The sequence below is a fragment of the Prionailurus viverrinus genome, chromosome C1, assembly GCF_022837055.1.
Source record: "Prionailurus viverrinus isolate Anna chromosome C1, UM_Priviv_1.0, whole genome shotgun sequence".
Classification (NCBI taxonomy): domain Eukaryota; kingdom Metazoa; phylum Chordata; class Mammalia; order Carnivora; family Felidae; genus Prionailurus; species Prionailurus viverrinus.
Window position 1 is genome coordinate 58,435,972 of NC_062568.1, and position 21,070 is coordinate 58,457,041.

The 21,070-nt window shown below is 38.0% G+C and overlaps 2 protein-coding genes across 6 annotated transcripts in view; one reads left to right on the forward strand and one right to left on the reverse strand.

Moving 5' to 3' along the window:
- Positions 1-14,088: 14,088 nt before the first annotated feature.
- Positions 14,089-21,060, reverse strand: PHOSPHO2 (phosphatase, orphan 2). Of its 5 annotated transcripts, none has more exons than XM_047873285.1 (4): positions 20,804-21,060; positions 20,212-20,245; positions 15,063-15,112; positions 14,089-14,851 (listed from the first exon to the last, which is right to left on the reverse strand). In XM_047873285.1, exon 4 carries the CDS (start codon positions 14,823-14,825, stop codon positions 14,100-14,102), a length of 726 nt encoding a protein of 241 aa, XP_047729241.1. In that variant the 5' UTR covers positions 14,826-14,851; positions 15,063-15,112; positions 20,212-20,245; positions 20,804-21,060; the 3' UTR covers positions 14,089-14,099. The 5 variants fall into 5 exon arrangements, with proteins under 5 accessions (XP_047729241.1, XP_047729237.1, XP_047729239.1 ...); XM_047873281.1 differs by having other exon boundaries at positions 20,771-21,060; XM_047873283.1 differs by lacking the exon at positions 15,063-15,112.
- The window catches only part of CFAP210 (cilia and flagella associated protein 210), a 32,439-nt gene continuing 32,208 nt past the window's right edge, over positions 20,840-21,070 (forward strand). Inside the window, exon 1 of the mRNA XM_047868811.1 lies at positions 20,840-21,061. Within this exon, the coding sequence (XP_047724767.1) occupies positions 20,840-21,061 (222 nt within the window). The remainder of the gene's footprint in view (positions 21,062-21,070) is intronic.

The window sequence follows — 21,070 nt, forward strand, 5'->3', positions numbered from 1 at the left end:
AGCATCTGCTTATTCTCGTTTGGGTGGTTTTAGTTTAATTCTGCAGGTCAGTCTCAACTGAATTATGTGGGATCATAGTTATGCAGCATCCCACAAACACCACCAGGTCTCTGGGGTGGAGACCTAGGAATCTGTATTCTAACAAGGGCATCAGGTGATTCTTTTGCAAAGTTAGAAGAATGGATGTTGGACCCAAAATGGAAGAAAAACAAAAGGTTCACTATTTCAACCTCAGGTAAACAGTTTGGTAGAGAGGAAAAGTATATGAGATTTTTGTTTCAGGCTGAAATTTCATCTCTGCCACTTTTATAACATATAGCCTTAAGGAAGTACCAAAATTTCTCTGATCCTTAGTTTTCTGATATGTAAAACAGAAAATGCCAATATTTTCTCAACATAACATTATTGGAAGGATAAAATAAAATTACAAATGTGAGAGTGCATAGGATGTGGCATAAAAATGTTACATATGAAAGCTATTATAATGAAAGGCTATTTACACTTAATTCTCCATCAAAACCTCAATTTGGAAATTTGTAATTGTAAACATTTCTTCAAAAAATTATGAACTTTATAGTAAATTGTAATTATAGACAGCTTGTCCTTCACAACTGATAGTGATATTATTCTTGGTGTTATTGTGACTGATTGAAGAGGGGGCATTCTTTCCATATTTGTCTTGAAGTTTGTGGCTATGATGCCAAGTTTGATGCATAGAAAATATTACAGACTCCACCTAACTAAGAGTAGGGGCTTCTACATTTTTTAATGTTTATTTATTTTTGAGGGGGGGGAGGGGCAGAGTGAGGGAGACACAGCATCTGAAACAGGCTCCAGGCTCTGAGCTGTCAGCACAGCTGCAAGGGGCTCAAACTCACGAATTGCAAGTTCAAAACAGGAGCCAGTCTGACACCCAACCGACTGAGCCACCCAGGCAAGGAGTAGGGGCTTCCAGAATCATAATGTCATGTGATAAATGATTCTTGAATAATAGAATTCACTGTATTGTCATTTGTGCAGTTATTCAGATTGCTGTATAGGCCAACTAAACTCTTGCTTCCATTGCCTGATATTTACTGGTTATGAATTACTGCTTAACAGTGTATGTCAGTTACATGTCAATTATATCTCATTTTTTAAAAAGGCCAAACACAGTGTATCTTAGTATATGTTAGACTGCCTCAACTTGCCAAGGGAAGAACAGGTCCTGTAGGGCACTGCCAGAGCAGTTCCTCTTTACCACATGCTTTATCAAAGAGACCACTGCAATGCTAATAGATCTGATGCACTCAGAAACATATAATTAGCATTCATAAATTAAATAAATTAATGACACTGTTCGAGGAAACAAATGTGCCATCTGTGAATTCAAGTCTTAAGGAAATAAAGAGCCACCATGGAGATGAGATATAAATGACTCTTGGCAGATATTGAGCTTGGCATGGACTTGGATGCCTTTTGACATCACACTTCACTTTCTAAAAGACTCTTGGTTTCTAAAAATAAGTATTTTATTTGTTTTTACCATATTAGTACATCTTTCCACTAAATACTGCTATGTCATTAAATGTTTGATATGCTAATTGTGATATCATTATCAGTGTGTATAAATGATGGATATATACAGGAAATTTTGCATACTTCATTTACATACTGGATTAAATAAGTTGCTAAGTAAATAGTAGGTATAATTTATTTTTTTTTAAATTTTTTAACGTTTTTTTATTTATTTTTGAGACAGAGAGAGACAGAGCATGAATGGGGGAGGGGCAGAGAGAGAGGGAGACACAGAATCAGAAGCAAGCTCCAGGCTCTGAGCCATCAGCCCAGAGCCCGATACGGGGCTCGAACTCACGGACCACGAGATCGTGACCTGAGCTGAAGTTGGACGCTTATATAGTAGGCATAATTTATAAGGCCACCACATACAGCTGTGACAGTTGTGCACTGACCGATTCCAGTTCATTCCCCTCAAGTAGAGTGCAATGTGAACACTGTCCTTAGGAGTTGTACCTACACAATCAACACAGGTGTGTAATTGGCTGCCCAGAAGCTGATAAATCTGGCAAAGCCTTTTTGGTAGGCCTCCTGGAAAATAAGAGAGTGAACGTTCTAATGACTGGGTAACAACTACTTTCGCAAGTCAGAAGTTTTCAAATTCCTTGTTTTTAGCAAATGTCAAAGAGCATTTTTGACAAATAACTTGGAAAGAATCCACAAAATGAGTGGCACTGCTATAATAAAATTCCTCTCATTTCCATCTGTTTGTCTGTGTGAACACATTTTCTCAGGGATTTTATCTGTAGAAATGAAAAACAAGGATGTCATTGATTCTAAACTCTGTCTCATTCCAACAGTAAGCAATACTTAGTCAATGATATATGGTCTAATGAAAAGAAAATAGCCCAATTCATCAGACTGAAATAATTTTTGAAATTTTTACTTTTAATTTAAACACATTTATGTTGTTTGATCAATTATAATAATTGTAATGTTAAACAGCCCATAATTTTTTTTCTACTTAAGAATCCAGGACATAAAATAGTTTAAATTTTAATTTATGTATGTTTTTGTTGCAAATTTAAGAGGTGATTAATAAAAAAAAATTTCAAGTATAAAAATATACAGATAATTCTTTATTTGAATGGACCCAACATGCATGAATTTCACTTACCATGCTTAAATAACACCAATCCCCTAAACAGGGTTCAAATTTCAATCACTATGGTATATTAACTGTAACTGCACAAAATACAAATTTCGCCCCCAGCTCCTCAATCTACAAGTCACTACATGAATAACAGATGAGCATCATTATCAGTGACCAATCATATTTCTTCTTTCAAAGTCGTTGGTGATTGGTCACTGTGCATCTGTTATTCAGTTCAAGCAGCAAAGACACACAGACGGCAAAGCCTGTGGTTGTTTTACCTCGTTATCTGCCAGTGACAAATGTATTATTTTACAAAAATAGATCACTGAAAGAGGACATTGGCTAATAAAAATGAAAACTCAGCAAATAGTTGAAAAGGATAATGCCACACGTGAAATTTGAATAGAACATAATGAAGTACTAGAAGAAACAGCTGACCAAGGGTATGTTAACACTGCCACCATCCGAGAGAGTCTAGATATACAGTCCGTGGAAATTGCTGCAGGCAAACTTAGGGACTTAAGTGAGGAAAGCGGTTGTTGACAAAAGGAATGAGGATGTCCCAGAAGAAGTGATGCTGGCAAAAAACTTCATATTACAGGAACTCGTGGAGATTCTTCACAATGCTGACAAGGCAAAGGATAAAATGTTGGAAACTGATCCAAACTTAGAAAAAAGTATGACAATTCACTAGGGCATAGAAAGATGGTCTCTCTGTATTCTAAGTTATATGACAAAAGAAAGCAAGAACTGTTGAAACTACTCAAGATAATATTTTCTACAAAGAAATACTTTAATTCTCAATATTTCTAATTGCACTGTACGAAGTAAATACTGATCTTACTATGTTTTTCATTTTCCTATATATTTGTAACTGACAGTAAAACAGTTTTTCATGTTCTTACAAAAGAATGTTTTAAGGTCACAATTAAAATTTTTCCCACTAATTATTAATATTACTTTGCCCGGTAATCTGGCGCATTTTTAGGTCCTGCACCACTGTGTAAAATGAGGACTGCCTTTATTTTCAGTAGGACAACATTTTTCTGGGGAAAGTGGAACAGAAATATGGCCTCAAGAAGAAAAAAAGAATGCGATTAAAAATTTCCCACTGTTGAATAAAAGGTACAGGGAATACAGTCAATGGTATTGTAATAGGGTTGTGTGGTGACAGATGGTAGCTACATTTGTGGTGAGCATAGCATAATGTATACATTTGTATAAACCTGTCCAATCACTATGCTGTACACCTGAAACTAACGCAACATTGTGTGTCAACTATACTCAGATTTAAAAAGAAAAAGAAAACAAATTTTCACTATTAAAGAACTTATTTATGTATTTTTAAATTAAAAAAATGTTTTAATGTTTATTTATTTTTGAGAGACAGAGTCAGAGCGTGAGTCGGGGAGGTGCAGAGAGAGAGGGAGACACAGAATCCGAGGCAGGCTCCAGGCTCTGAGCTATCAGCCCAGAGCCCAATGTGGGACTCGAACCAATGAACCATGAGATCATGACCTGAGCTGAAGTCAGACTCTTAATCGACTGAGCCTCCCAGGGGCCTCTGTTTATGTATTTTTAAATGAATGATGGTAAATTTCAAATTAATATAGGCAGTGTTTATTAAATAGATTTAAAAGTTATGTAATCACCTATTAAAAAGTCATTCTTGGGGCGCCTGGCTGGCTTAGTAGGTACAGCATGAGACTTGATCTCGGGTTGTGGATCTGAGCCCCATGTTGGTTGTAGAGATTACATAAAAATAAAATCTTTTTTTTTTTTTAAAGTCATTCTTGGGGTGCCTGGGTGGCTCAGTCGGTTAAGCGTCTGACTTTGGTTCAGGTCATGATCTCGAGGTCCATGAGTTCGAGCCCTGCGTTGGCTCTGCGCTGACAGCGCAGAGCCTGGAGCCCATTTCCGATTCTGTGCCTCCCTCTCTCTCTGCCCCTCCCCTGTTCATGCTCTGTCTCTCTCTGTCTCAAAAATAAAAAATAACATTAAAAAAAGTCATTCTTTACAATATGTTAGAAATGACAACTTTGGCAAATATTTAAGCTTATGATGAAAACTTTTCAATATCAACCTGAAAATGTGGAAGTGAGTATAGTTTTTCAGTGGTTTGGGGGGGTACTTGTGCAAAAAACTTATGAAAGACCACTGGTCTCACTTCAAAACAGGAACTAGTCTACTACTGTGTGGGAGAGGGTCACTTACAAGATAGCAGCTTATTGGGAATATGTTTTTGGGTGCCACAGTTAAAGCTAAATTCCAGATACAATTAACACAAGACAGAAAAATAAACTAGAAAAATTTTCAATTACAAGCAACAGAAACCCAATTCTTATAACCAAAAAAAAAAAAAAAAAAGTAAGAGTATTGGCTCAAGTAAACCAAGACAGACTGATACTCCTACATAAATCAGAGATAAAGCTCTCCAAAGACTCTCTGTCTCATTTAGTAAAAGCCTAATTACTTATACCGGCCTCCTGGCCCCCCATGCCCAGCTGTGCCTTCTGCCTTCACTAGGAACATCATTGCTTCAGGGCCTCACTAGTAGCTATTTCTTTTGCCTACAACTGCTTTTCCCAGTTACCACCATGTGACCTGCTTGCTCACTTCCATCAGGTTTTTACTCAAATATCAACTTCCCAGTGAGGCCTTCTTCTACCAATCTATTTAAAATTGTGTCCCGGGGCGCCTGGGTGGCGCAGTCGGTTAAGCGTCCGACTTCAGCCAGGTCACGATCTTGTGGTCCGCGGGTTCGAGCCAAGCGTCGGGCTCTGGGCTGATGGCTCAGAGCCTGGAGCCTGTTTCCGATTCTGTGCCTCCCTCTCTCTCTGCCCCTCCCCCGTTCATGCTCTGTCTCTCTCTGTCCCAAAAATAAATAAACGTTGAAAAAAAAATAAAAAAAATAAAATTGTCTCCCTATTCCACGTGCTATTCCTTATTCCCCTTATCTGCTTTATTTTAATCCATAGTACCTATTACCATATACTACATATTATATTTATTTGCTTATTTATCAGATTATTGTGTGATTTCTCCCACTAGAATATAAGCTCCAGAAAAGCACTGATTTTTGCCTGTTTTGTTCATAGTTCTATCTCCAGTTCGTTTCTGTAATCCTGGAACAATGTCTGCATGTAACACATGCTCAATAAATATTTGTTGTATAAATGAAAACATGAATGGATTAAAAGGAAGACTTCCAGAATTTTGTTTAAAAACTTGCTCAAGGGCCCATAGTTCTTTAGGAAATTCCATAAATGACTTATTCTGTAGACACTGTCCTCCTGCAGCATGGTCTGAAAGGTTTCACTTTAAAATTTTTTTTTAATGTTTACTTATTTTTGAGAGAGAGACAGAGCATGAGCGGGGGAAAGGCAGAGAGAGAGAGAGAGAGGAGACACAGAATTTGAAGCAGGATCCAGGCTCTGAGCTGTCAGCACAGAGCCAGATGTGGGGTTCAAACTCACAAACCAGATCATAAGCTGAGCCGAAGTTGGACGCTTAACTGACTGAGCCACCCAGGTGCCCTCGTTTGATTTTTAAAAAGTAATCACTATGCCCAACGTGGGGCTCGAACTCATGACCCTGAAGATCAAGAGTCTCATGCTCTACAGATTGAGCCAGCCAGGCGCACCTCCTTTCCATTTTTTAAGGTGTGGATCACACTACCTCTTTCATAAAGCTTTTTTTACATCAGAATTAGCCAATGAGTGCAAAACAAAGTGCTACATGGTCAGTTAGTCCTTCCTTGACCTAAGTACTTTTAGTTTATGCTGACTATTAAGTTGCTTTATGAATCATACTTTGGTATTATGAATTATATATGTATATGTCCCACCTTTTCAATCAAATTGTAAATTTGTGGAAGGGTGTCTTATTTTGTAAGAAATTTAACCTATACTTCCACAGGTTTTTGTTTGCACACAGTAAGTGCCAAAATAATTTTTGTTGAATGAAGTATTTTTAGCCTCCAAAATTGTGTAATAGCATTTTCTGGATTTAAGTGTGAGAGGGCTAAGTTGTTCATGGATATCTGAAAGAATATCTTTCATATTGAACTGAGGATAATAAAATATTGTTTGGACCAGGTTGTGAAATGCATTGTGGTTTTGGTATGTAACGCAATCCGGAAAATGACTAGAGTGGTAGAAAAAATATGTGAATGAGCAAATTTTCCATTTTGCACTGATTATAAAAATCTTATGAGGTAAATAATATTTAGTTTAATTATAAATATTATTTACTAGTTTTTTAGATACACAAATGAAATCTTATTTAAAAAATTTTTTTTCAACATTTTTATTTATTTTTGGGACAGAGAGAGACAGAGCATGAACGGGGGAGGGGCAGAGAGAGAGAGGGAGACACAGAATCAGAAACAGGCTCCAGGCTCTGAGCCATCAGCCCAGAGCCTGACACAGGGCTCGAACTCACGGACGGCGAGATCGTGACCTGGCTGAAGTCGGACCCTTAACCGACTGCGCCACCCAGGCGCCCCTGAAATCTTATTTAAATACATAAGACAAACTAATTTTTTTTACCAAGTAACATTTTCTTTTTTTTTTTTTTTAATTTTTTTTTTTCAACGTTTATTCATTTTTGGGACAGAGAGAGACAGAGCATGAACGGGGGAGGGGCAGAGAGAGAGGGAGACACAGAATCCGAAACAGGCTCCAGGCTCTGAGCCATCAGCCCAGAGCCTGATGCGGGGCTCGAACTCACGGACTGCGAGATCGTGACCTGGCTGAAGTCGGACGCTTAACCGACTGCACCACCCAGGCGCCCCCCAAGTAACATTTTCCATAAACATTGGGCATTTCTAAGAATTTCTGTGTTAGGAAATACCTATATTAATATTTTGTTTCTGGGGAGCCTGGATGGCTCAGTTGGTTAAGTGTCCAACTTCAGCTCAGGTCATGATCTCACAGTTCAAGCCCTGTGTCAGTTCTAGGCTGACAGCTCAGAGCCTGCTTCAGATTCTCTGTCTCCCTTCCCTCTCTCTCTCTCTCTCTCTCTCTTTGCACCTCCCCTACACTCTCTCAAAATAAATAAAAATTTACAAAATTACAAAAATAAATAAACATAATAAGAGTAACAATATTTAGTATGTACAATTGCTATATCCTCACTTGCTCCACAAATAAAAGATACTGCCTCTTAAGCATAAAGTAAGTAGTTCTCTAACAAGAATTATTTAATTCCTCAGGAGATATTTGGCAATGTTTAGACACATTTTGGGTATCACAAGTTGTTGGGAGAGATGCCACTGGCATCTAGTGAGTATAGTTTGAGTTCCAATCAGATCCAGATAGCACAGGTTTGATACACTGGGGAACAAAAAATCAAAGGGGGAAGAACAGTGTTTATGTTAAAAAGGCAAAATTAAAAAAAAAAAAAGATGGCTAGATAGAGGGATGGATATGTGATAAAACAAGCAGAGTAAAAGGTTAATGGTAAAATCTAGACAGTAGATACACATGTGTTCTAAAGGGCCAATAACGGAATATTATGAAATACTGTATGTCCCTAAATTTCACAACTTACATGAAATGGACAAAGTCATTGAGAGACATTATGGTGGTTTTAAAGTATATCAAACATTCTTTAACTCCACCTTCAAAGGTGGAGTCTGATCCCCCTCCCTTTGAGTGTGCGCTTAACTTAGTGTTTTGTTTTAATACATAGAATAAGGTAGAAGTGATGGTGTTTGATTTCTCAGACTAGGTCAAAAAAGGCATTGTGGTTTCCTTTCTGCCCTCTCTCTTGGGTCACTCACTTGGCAGGAAACCATGTCTTTAGGACACTCAAGCAGCTCTTTGGAAAGGCCCAAGTGGTTGGAAATTGAGGCCTCTTGCCAGCAACCAGTAATAAATTGAGACTTCCTGATAACAAGCAGCGAGGAACTGCAGCCTCCTGCCAAAAGCCATCTTGCAAGCAGATCCTACAGTCTTAGTCCAACTTCCCTGACTACAACCTTAGCCAACATCTTGACCCATTAAAGATCCTCAACAACCCAGTTGAGTGCTCCTGAATTCCTGACCCAGAGAAACTGAGATAATGCTTATTTTTAAGCTGTTAAATTTTGAGGTAATTTGCTATGAAGCAATAGATACAGTCAACAAACTACCAAAGTTTACTCAAAAAAAACTATAGAAGCTGAATAGTCCTCTATCTATTAAAAAAACTGGATTAGTAGTCAAAAATCTGCCAACAAAGAAAACTCCAGGCCTGGATGGCTTCGATTTTGAATTGTATCAAACATTTAAGAAAGAAATAATGCCAGCTATTAGTTTGATTGTTGCTCCGTTCAATGTCAATTTTTTTCTCTGATCATTTTATGCTTTTTCCATCTTTGATTGTCAGTAGTTTTACAATGTGATTCCATGTGGTTTTTCCTTTTATTTATCCTGTTTGGGGTTCATAAATACTTTTTAATTTAATTTGATGTTGCTTATCAACTTTGTAAAGTTCTCCATCATTATCTTTTCAAAAATTTTTTTAAGTTCTCCATCATTATCTCTTAAAATACTGCATATTTCATTTTCTTTCTCCTCTCTTTCTAGGACACCAATTTCCTAGGTTAGACCTTATTTATCTTCCATATCTCTTAACTTCTCTTCTGTATTCTCATTGTTTTGTCTCTCTCTGCACCATTCTGGGTATTTTCTTCTAACTTGTGCTTGTTCACTAATTCTCTCTTCAGATATGCCGGTTCTGTTGTCAATTCATCCACCAAGACTCTAACTTCAGTCATAGTAATTTTCAGTTCTAGTATTTCCATATTGTGTAATTTTTAATTCTTTGCCAAAACACTCTATAGTTTGTGTGTGAAAATTCTAACATCTAGAGGCCCTGCAGATATGTTTAAATGGAAGCTTCTGCTGGTGTTCGTTCTTGTCTTTTGGTATGACTACTTTTCATTGTATACCCCATAAGGTACTTGCAAAACTATTTACAGATTTATTTTGAGGCCTACTGTATTAATTTTCTATGACCGCATAACAGTATTACCACAAATTTAACATCTTAAAAAAAATATATTATCTCATACGTTCTATGGGTCATGAGTCCAAACAGCTCCACAAAATGCTCTGTTCCAGGGTCTCACAAAACCAAATCAAGGTGTCACCCTGACCTGTGATCTCAGCTGAGGTTCCATTAGGAAAGGATCCACTTCCAAGCTCACATAATTGCATCATGCAGTTCCCTGCAGACTACTGGACCAGGGGCTTACTTCTTGCTCTTGGCTAGAGGCCACCGTCAATTGCTTGCCAGGTGGCCCTCTCTGATGTCCTGTTCACAACATGGCAGCTTGCTTCTTTAAAATCAAAGGGGAGGGGCGCCTGGGTGGCGCAGTCGGTTAAGCATCCGACTTCAGCCAGGTCACGATCTCGCGGTCCGTGAGTTCAAGCCCTGCGTCGGGCTCTGGGCTGATGGCTCGGAGCCTGCAGCCTGTTTCCAATTCTGTGTCTCCCTCTCTCTCTGCCCCTCCCCCGTTCATGCTCTGTCTCTCTCTGTCCCAAAAATAAATAAACGTTGAAAAAAAAAAATTTTAAATCAAAGGGGAGAATTTCTTTTTTTTTTTTTTTTTCAACGTTTTTTTATTTATTTTTGGGACAGAGAGAGACAGAGCATGAACGGGGGAGGGGCAGAGAGAGAGGGAGACACAGAACCGGAAACAGGCTCCAGGCTCCGAGCCATCAGCCCAGAGCCCCACGCGGGGCTCGAACTCACGGACCGCGAGATCGTGACCTGGCTGAAGTCGGACGCTTAACCGACTGCGCCACCCAGGCGCCCCCAAAGGGGAGAATTTCTTAACAAGATGGGCATCACAATCTGATATAATATCATCATGCCACATTATCACACACATTGCATCATTTTTGTGGTATTCCACTGATTAGAAGCAAATCATAGATCACCTCCTGCACAAAGACACACACACACACACACACACACACACACACACACAAGGACTACTGGGATACAGGGATCATGGGAGGCCACCTTAGAGTCTAGGTACCATATTTAGGATATTAATTTCCTTTTGAGGGAATTTAGATTTGCTTCTGCCAAGCCCCTGGGAGCTCTAAATATCCTAGATAATCTCATTTCATTTCTTTACTCAATTACTTACAAGTAAATGTGCTTAGACATAATCTAACTTATTAATTTAAAGCAAAGATTTACTTTTTCAACCTAGAAAAAAATAGATGGTACCAATTTTTCCCATTAAATTATATTGAAAAATCTCTATTTCTGGTGCCCTCCATAATGAAAAGACAATTTTGCTATTATTACATAATGGAAATTTATACCTAGAACATGAGAGCCTAGAAATCAGCATAGAACTACACAACTTTCAGTGCAGTAGATGTTTTGCTAATATCCTCATATGAAAGTCTCATAAATGCTGAGTATTCAGACTATTATATATTGTATCACTCAAGTCTGCATTGCTAATCTTGAGAAAGAACAAAGCTGGAAGTATCACAATCCCAGATTTCAAGATCTACCACAGAACTATAATAATCAAATGGTACTGGTACAAAAACAGACATATAGATCAGTGGAACAGAATGGAGTCCAGAAATAAACATACAATTATGTTCCCAATTAATCTTCAATAAAAGAGCAAAAATCATACAATGGAGAAAACACCATAGTCTCTTTAATAAATGGTGCTGGGAAAATTGGGCAGCTACATGCAAAATAATACACCAGACCACTTTTTTATACCATACACACACAAAAAAAATTCAAAATGGATTAAAGACCTAAATGTGAGACTTGAAACCATAAAACTCCTAGAAGAAAGGTCAGGCAGGAATTGCTTTGACATAGGCCTTCACAACATTTTTCTGGATATATCTCCTCAGGCAAAGGAAACAAAAGCTAAAATAAACTACTAGGACTACACAGAAATAAAAAGCTTTTGCACAGCAAAGAGAACCATCAACAAAACAAAAAGGCAACCTACTGAATGGGAGAAGATACTTGCAAATGATATATCTAATAAGGGGTTAATTTCCAACATATATAAATAACTTACACAATTCAACACCAAAGAAACAATCTAATTTTTAAAAAATGGGCAGAAAAAAAAAATGGGTAGAGGACCTGAAGAGACATTTTTCCAAAGAAGACATACAGATGGCTAAGAGACACATGAAAAGATGCTGAACATCACTAATCAGGGAAATGCAAATCAAAACTATAAGCAAATACTACCTTACACCTGTCAGAATGGCTAGTAACAGAAAGGCATGAAATAGTAAGTGTTGGTGAGGATGTGGGGAAAAAAGAACACACATGCACTGCTGGTGGGAATAGAAACTGGTACAGCCACCATGGAAAACAGTATGGAGGTTTATTTTAAAAAGAAAAATATAAATACTATATGATCCAGTAATTCATTCCACTTACTGAGTATTTACCCAAAGAAAACAATAACATTATTTGAAAAGATATATGCACCCCTATGTTTATTGAAGCATTATTTATAATAGCCAAGATATGGAAGCAACCTAAGTATCCACCAACAGATGAATGGACAAAGAAGACATTGGGGCACCTGGGTGGCTCAGTTGGATAAGCGTCCGACTTCGGCTCAGGTCATGATCTCATGGTTCATGGGTTCAAGCCCCGTGTTGGGCTCTCTCTGCCTCTGCCCTGCTTGCACTCTGTTTCTCGCTCAAAAATAAATAATAAACATTAAAAAAAAAAAAGACGTGATGTGTACATATACTGTAATATCACTCAGCCATAAAAAAGAGAATGAGAGCTTACCATTTGCAACAACATGGATGGACCTAGAGGGTATTATGCTAAGTGAAATAAGTCAGATAAAGAAAGACATATACCATATGATTTCACTTACATGTGGAATTTGAAAAATAAAACAAAGCAGAAACAGACCCTTTAATATCCCATAAATATAGAGAACAAACTCATGGTTGCCATGGGGGCATGGTGGGGAAGGGAAAATGGATGAAGAGGAGTGGGAGATACAGGCTTCTAGTTATGGAATGAGTAAGTCACAAGGATGAGTCACAAGGGACTATATATATTCCCTATACTTAGTATAGGGAATATAGTCAACAGTGTTGTAAAAGCCTTGCATGGGGACAGTTGGGAGTTACACTTGTGGTGAGCACAGCCTGATTTATAAATATGTGACATATAAATTTGTCCACTATGTTGTACACTTGAAACTAATGCAACACAGTATCAAGTTAACTTCAATTAAAAAATAAAAATGACAGGGTGTCTGGGTGGCTCAGTCAGTTAAGCGTCTGAGTCTTGATTTCAGCTCAGGTCATAATCTCATAGTCTTGAGATCAAGCCCAGCATCAGGTTCTGCGCTGACAGTGGAGGCTGCTTGGGATTCTCTCTCTCTCTCTTTCTCTCTGCCTGCTACCCATGCCTCTCTCTACAAAGACTGAATTGCTAAATAGAAATAACATAGTGACCAAACCAGCATACTGGAGTTATAGTCTGTGATGCTGATAAAAATTTAAAATATATGAAGAACGTTATTTCATTTCAAAAGAAAATCTGAGATTGATGAAAACTTGGGCAACAGATACTGCATCCCTATCTTTAAAATACTGTATTGGGAGTAAGACATTATATACATTTGGGAGCCTTTTATTATTTTTTTTTGACGTTTATTTATTTTTGAGAGAAAGAGACAGAGCATGTGGGGAGAGGGACAGAGGGAGACACAGAATTGGAAGCAGGCTCCAGGCTCCGAGCTGTCAGCACAGAGCCCGATGCGGGGCTCGAACTCACAAACTGTGAGATCATGATCTGAGCTAAATTCGGACGCTCAACTGAATGAGCCACCCAGGCGCCCCAGGAGCCTTTTATTCTTATAGGAATAAGGTATCAGGCTTATTTTTAAGTTCTGTAACTACTGGACATGCTTTTGAAGTAAGTATCTAATAAAGTAAAATATATGACTACTTACTCCCTCTGGAAATAAATTTAAAAATACAATCTATCTATCAACCACCAGTAGTAGAGACACCAATTACACCTACCTCAATTCTGTACTTCTCTTTTCCCCAATTTTCCCCAGGCACATGGTCATCCGGAATAATACATTTTTCATCCTTTCTCGCAGTTAGGCTGGAGCACTGTGACTAAGTTCCGGCCAAAGAAAAGTAAGGGTACAAACTTCTCACTCACTGCCCTCCTTCTTGCTGGCTACAGTGTTGATGCAAGGGACAGAGCTCGAACAGCAATCTTGAAACATGAGATAGGAGCCAAATGCTGAGGTTGGTAGAGCACCACAGCAGCCTTGTGATACTTACCTCTGAAATTTTTTTAAGTGAGAGGGAAAAAAAATCTTTTAAAGCCACTGCTATTTGAGGTTTTAGTTTTATGCTGCTGTACCCAACCTTAACTGATAGACATTTCAATTGTTGGCATATTACTCCTTTATTAGAAATTGTAAGTGAGAAATTATTTCAACACCTGAAGACCAAACTACAACAGAAGATTCCATGGGTTCAAGATTTTGAGACATCCTGGAAAGAGTTTTCTGTAAAGTATATCCTTTCCGAGGCATGGCAACATCACTCTTCTTTAAAAAAGTTACTGGACAGACATCATTTCCACCATCACCTATATAAACAATTCGTGTATAATTCACTCCCTGCTGTGACTGTTTATCTATAAATTCTACCAAAACTACGTTTTTGCAAAGATTTTTTGGGCACCTACTGCAAGAATGAGCATGGTAATTTTCCACAGTGAGATGACCATTGCTATCAAAAGCTGCTGGATTTGTAAACACTTTATCAAATACATCATGAAAACCGGCAGCTTCTAAAACCCAATCTATGAAGACTGAATTGGAATCTGAAATAATGATGCAGTCAAATTTATCCTTGTTCTTCCTTATAAAGTTCAAAAGTTCCACCATCCCCAGAGTGAACGGCATTGATGTCACTGCTCTTTTCATTTCATCTTCTCTTACACCTTCATCTCCCAAATACTTAAAGACTCTGCCCATGAATTCTGTCCAAAATCCTTTTTCATAAGAATCTTGTAGTTCAATAGGAAGCTTTTTCTCTGGAGCACACTGTACAATCCAGGTGTCACTATTATCATCTATGATTGTATTGTCAAAGTCAAAAACGAGCAAAATTTTCATGGTTCCCAAAGCAAATTTGGGTTATCCTGAAAAAGAAGAAATATTATTTCCTAAACATACTATTTACATATTTAGCTATTAACAAACATTACTGTTAATCTGCTAAAACACAGGTTCTAATAAACAAGTTAAAATGATTACGCATTTTAAGACCATCATTTAAGCACTTTTCCCTAAGAAGTAAAGTTCATATGTATTTTAGGTAAATGGAAACAGATTATCTAAAAGGATACTCACAGTATTATTGTGTTTCTGTGGGGATGCTTCTTTGAGCACTCAGAATTAAACTACAGAGTAAGCCAATGAGAGGAATAATGAAATAATTACTCTCTTACAGTCTAATTTAGAAAAATTTTAAGACAGAAAATAAGTAGGCTAATCACTCTTATTGTCTTTAAATTATCAATCACAAATTCGTTTGAAATATTTACAGTAATCCTCATATTAACACATCATGTATAATATAAATTCTCTGTATACTGACAAAAATTCTGACCAAATTTAACTTACTATGAAATCTTGCAAAAATGTGAATAATTTTCCTAAAAAACGTATTTAGCTTGAAGTCATCAATGCCAGTGTTATAACTAAATGGTTGCTTGATGCTGTACTTGAATTCTAAACAAATTACTTAAACTTGGGAGTCAATTCCATTCTTCCAGACTAGAAGTAACTTCTGTTAACAATTTTCACATTTATTTATATTGTCTTTAGATAGTTTAGTTCCAGAGTACCAAATAATCTGGGTATATGTGAAAAATCACATTGCTTATGATATGACAATTACTTAATTCTCTGTTTTCATTAAATGACACTGAAGGTCATTAATTATAAATCTCAAAAGAAAAGGAAAAACTAAACTGGTCAACAGACAGTATGTATAAAAATTATGTAAAAAAGACAGTTATAAAGAATACCCAAGAGAAGCTACAATTAGTATAAACAACAACAACAACAAATTTTTCAGTGTAACTAATATTTTTAAAGATACCACAATACACCAGGCCCTGGACTAAGAACTTCACAATTTCATCATCTCACTTAATTTCATCACCCTATTAAGTAGAAATTAACCTCATCTTAGAGACCTATAAACTGAAGCTTAAGTGTTAGTTAAGTTGGTTAAGTATTAGTTAAGTGGAAGAGCTAGAATTTGGACTCAGGTCTGCTTGACACTCTAGTTCATGCTTAAAGTACCATACTCTAATGTAAAAATAATCAGTTTATTTTTACAAATTTTAAATATTTTTTAAAGAATTTTTTTAATGTTGTGGCACATGGGTGGCTCAGTCGGTTGCGCGTCCAACTTTGGCTTGGGTCGTGATCTCACAGGTCATGAGTTCGAGCCCCACAGGGGGCTCTGTGCTGACAGCTTGGAGCCTGGAGCCTGCTTCAGATTTGGTGTCTCCCTCTCTCACTGCCCCTCTCCTGCTTACACTCTGTCTGTCTCTCTCTCTCTCTCTCTCAAAAATTAATAAACATTAAAAAAATTCTTTTTAAAAAAAATTTTTTTAATGTTCATTTATTTTTGAGAGAGAGAGAGACAGAGTGTGAGTGGGGGACTCGAAATCACTGACTGTAAGATCACGACCTGAGCAAAAGTCGGACACTTAACCGACTGAGCCAACCAGGCCCCACTGTTTTTTAATTTTTCAAATTTAATTTTTCAGATTATTTTTTGTAATCTCTACATCCAACATGGGGCTCAACCTCATGACCCCAAGATCAAGAGTCACATGCTCCTCTGACGGAGCCATCCAGGGACCCCTCTTATCAATCAGTTTAAAAATAAATACTAGACAGATCATTTTGACAAAAAGATGCTTAATTACATGAAAACATTCATTAGTCTCAAAGTACACACTAACCCTAATACCACATCTATGACCATTCTGAGGTTTTAACAAGAAATCCTAAAAAGAGGGGCACCTGGGTGGCTCAGTCGGTTAAGCGTCTGACTTCGGCTCAGGTCACAATCTCAAGGTTTGTGAGTTCAAGACCCGTGTCGGGCTCTGTGCTGACAGCTCGGAGCCTGGAGCCTGCTTCAGATTCTGTGTCTCCCTCTCTCTCTGACCCTCCCCTGTTCTGTCTCTCTCTGTCTCAAAAATAAGTAAAAATTAAAAAAAAAAAAAAAGAAAAAAAGAAATCCTAAAAAGAAAAGTGAAGAACCCCAGCAATATGAAAAAGAAGAGATAAATTAGAAACGGAAAACATGGGGGCACCTGGGTGGCTCAGTCAGTTAAGTGTCCAATTCTTGATTTAGGCTCAGGTCATGATCTTATGGTTGGTGAGTTTGAGCCCCGCATCAGGCTCTGTGCTGGCAGTGTGGAGCTTGCTTGGGATTGTCTCTCTCCCTTCCCTCTCTGCCCCGACCCTGCTTGCTCTCTCTCTCAAAATAAATAAAAACTAAAAAATATATATATATTTTTTTTAATGGAAAACATGGCATTTAACCACATATATTCTCTGGCTTATAACAATAGATATCTAGTAGGTAAAACTGAGAATAGAGCTTGTTGGCTCAAACAGGAGTAAGTATTCTGTCTCTCACTTTAGGGTACCTGGAGAACAACTAACCTAGAAGGGTATCTCCTGTTGTGTTTAAATTTAGACAGTATATAATATTCTGATACTCTGGATCCTTGTATCTCTAAATATCTAATCCAGGTATCTCTGATTGGCTGCCAGGGATTTAAGTGCAGAATTCACTCTCTCACAAAACAACATAATAATCAGCAATAAGGCAGAGTGGACAAACACATTAGTACTACACTCCAGGCACACTTTAAATTAAACATGCTTTTCAAGCATTCTGAGTTTATAATTTTTAAAAATATTCAAATGTAACTCATCGGTTGAAAACTGTCTCAAGCCTAGATTTAATCAGCCACAAGTAACCTAAATTCCTGAACTATTAACCTCAAAGTAATAAGATATATCATAAACTTGAAGTTAACATAGTTCTGCTGTTGACTATTAATTTCTACCTGAAGGTGTACTTTTCTTAATTTCAGATCTTTTTCTATTAGTTGTTTTTTTTTTTTTTTTAAGTTTATTTATTTATTCTGAGAGAAAGAGAAAGCACAAGTCAGGGAGGGGCAGAGAGAGAGAGAGACAGAATCCTAAGCAGGCTTTGCACTGTCAGTGCAGGGCCTGACACAGGGCTTGAACCCACGAACTGTGAGATCATGACCTGAGCTAAAGTCAGACACTTAACTGACTGAGCCATCCAGGAGCCCCTCTATTAGTTTCTTGTCACCACTCAACATAAACTTTTATTAAAAATACTTGCTTGACTTAGTATTTCCAAGACAATTAATTTTAGTTCAGAATAGAGCTTAGGTTAAATAGTCATGACAATCTTCAGTTTTAAACACCAGCCAGTTTCTAACCAACAGTACTCCTACTCTATATGCAGGGAACAAAGTCTTCTGGTTTGGAGCAAAAAACAGAGACTTCTTAACTCCTAAAATTAATAAAAGTATTTAAGGTATTTTTAAATTTATGTTTTCTAACTATACTGTTTTCTCTTATATCAGAAAGTCACCTATTAGAAATAGGAGAAACAAAATTTTGATTAAACAAAAACCTTAAATATAAAACAGGAAATGTTATGTGAATATAGATTTTTATCCAGTGGATATAAACACAATTGTTAGGCTGATTATGCTGAGATTTCCAGATTTCATCATTTCTTTTTACTTGTTAAATAATAGACAAGTACCACATTCTGTTTCAATAAACTTTCAAAGATTAGTGCTATACTTTAATAGAAATGTCTCCAAAACTTAAGGATGTGCACCAAAATTTAGTTTTAAGAATGTGAATCTATTTTGGGGCTCCTGGGTGGTTCAGTCAGTTAAGCATCTGACTTTGTTCAGGTCATGATCTCAAGGTTCGTGGATTTGAGCCCTGGAGCCTGATTCAGATTCTGTGTCTCCCTCTCTCTCTGCCCCTCCCCACTTGTGTTCTGTCTGTCTCTCAAAAATAATAAACATTAAAAAATTAAAAAAAGAATATGAATCTATTTTGAATACAATGTTAAAATTCCAAAGGCAGTTATTGATTATTCTCTCCAAAAGCATGAACAGGATATATTTGGTATATCTGCAATGTTTCCAGTGATTAACAATAGCCTATGTGTCTTTAACAATAATGAAAACTGGAAACTACATAGATATCTGAGAATTGGGGACTGCTTAAATAAGATATGATAGCCAGATAATGGAGTATTTATTTAGCCAGTAAAAGCTAAGATGTTCAGTTCAAATTAAACAAGTCACTAAACAGTGTATACAGTACTATAGTCCCATTTTTGTTTAAAAAAGTTGGGGCGCCTGGGTGGCGCAGTCGGTTAAGCGTCCGACTTCAGCCAGGTCACGATCTCACGGTCCGTGAGTTCGAGCCCCACGTCAGGCTCTGGGCTGATGGCTCAGAGCCTGGAGCCTGTTTCCAATTCTGTGTCTCCCTCTTTCTCTGTTCATGCTCTGTCTCTCTCTGTCCCAAAAATAAATAAACGTTGAAAAAAAATTAAAAAAAAAAAAAAAAAGTTAAAAAAGCCTATGTGTACAATGGTAAGATCATGGGTGCCTCAACTTCAGTGCATTCTTTTTCTACACTGGTTTTGTAATAATTTTGTCCCCAGAATAATTTAAACTGTTTCAGATCAGAGTGCAAATAATACCTTAATTTCATAACAACAACAACAAAAGAGTGGAGGTCAGCAGATAAGTAACTAACTCTAGACAGACTTAGCTATAAATATCCATGAGTTAGTTGAACCAGGTATAGGAAGTCAAATGATATCAGACTATCATGTCAAACAGGCAAATTACTGACACTAAATTTTATATGATTCAATACTTTCTGTAACCTATTGAGATAAAATTCCAGAGAATTTTTGTTGGGAGGCAATTCTCTATGGGTCTCTATTGTTTCTAGATGCCTTACAAGCAAGGCATTCAGCACTCTATGCTCTGGGCTGTGCTGTCAAAAATGTATATATACTGAAAGGCATGCTTAATGTTCACTATAATAAACATTATGGTTCCCTAAGCTCAGGGTTCCGGTCCTGTAATGCAACACACTCCAAGTGCAGGCGACTTCTGCCTCTTTGCATCACCCTGTGGCAAGTGGGGCAACAGTGCTAATATTCTGGCTACTGCCACCGCTGTAAGTAATTCATCTGTGCTCTAGGGGTCTATGTCTTCTACAAAACTGTCGCAGGCTAAGTTGTTAGCGCGCAAGCAGGATAAAATCTCTGACTCTTCCGAGTTCTTGACATTTTTACAACTATGTTTCCAAAAAAACCACCAACGCCACCAACGCTGTATGTGCAAAAGCTAGTTTCTGTCAACAAATATTTTATTAATCTTTTCATACTTACCAGCATTATTATGGTGGTACCTCTGATAGAAAACCTGAAGAAAAACAGGACAACTATGTGTTAGAACCTTAATGATTAAAAATCTTACCTCCTTTCACTTTGAGTGACTCTAGTTTGGTGCCTAATGTGTAGGTGTCCTAGACAACTAGCTTATAATGAGATCATTTGTACCTCGATGTGTCAGAAAAGGATCTTCTGAAAACAAGCCTGCATCCACTCTTAACAGATTTTTGTGCCCTTAGTGGTCTGGCTGGTCCCACAAATGCATTCAATTTACTATACTGTATTTACTAAGCAATTTGAAGGATCTTAAAGATCCTAATATCAATGTTCCGGCACAACATCCAAGTTTTAACATTCCTTTTTTTAAAAAAATTTTTTTTAATATAAGCTTCATCTAGCTCGGATCATGGCTTAGAAGCCAAAGTCTTTACAAACAGATTTTCTGTCAATTAATCTCTGGGTTTTTCTGGAAGGGAGGCCTTTGCCCTCCACCTTCCACCCGCGAGGAGATCGGTGGGCCGCACACACCAAGCATAGGCCTTGCTCTCCCACACACCTGCCGGCCCGCCCCGAACGTAGGTGCAGGCACCTCGTTGGGGGTCATCTCCTGTGAGGATCGCGTTGGATGAGGCTGGGAGCACCCGGCCGGGCCGGGTCCCCAGAGCTCCTCGCCAACCCAGACGTCGGCAGCCGTCCTGGCCTCCGAGCCGCTTCCGCGGACTCTGCCCTCCGACCTGGTTCCTGTGCCTGCCCGCGAGGGGCACCCCACCCGCACGCTGAGCCTCGACTTCCTGCGCAGGCGCATCCGGGGTTCGCTAGCCCCCAGGCGGACTGCAGTGCGTTCACCGTTCCTCGG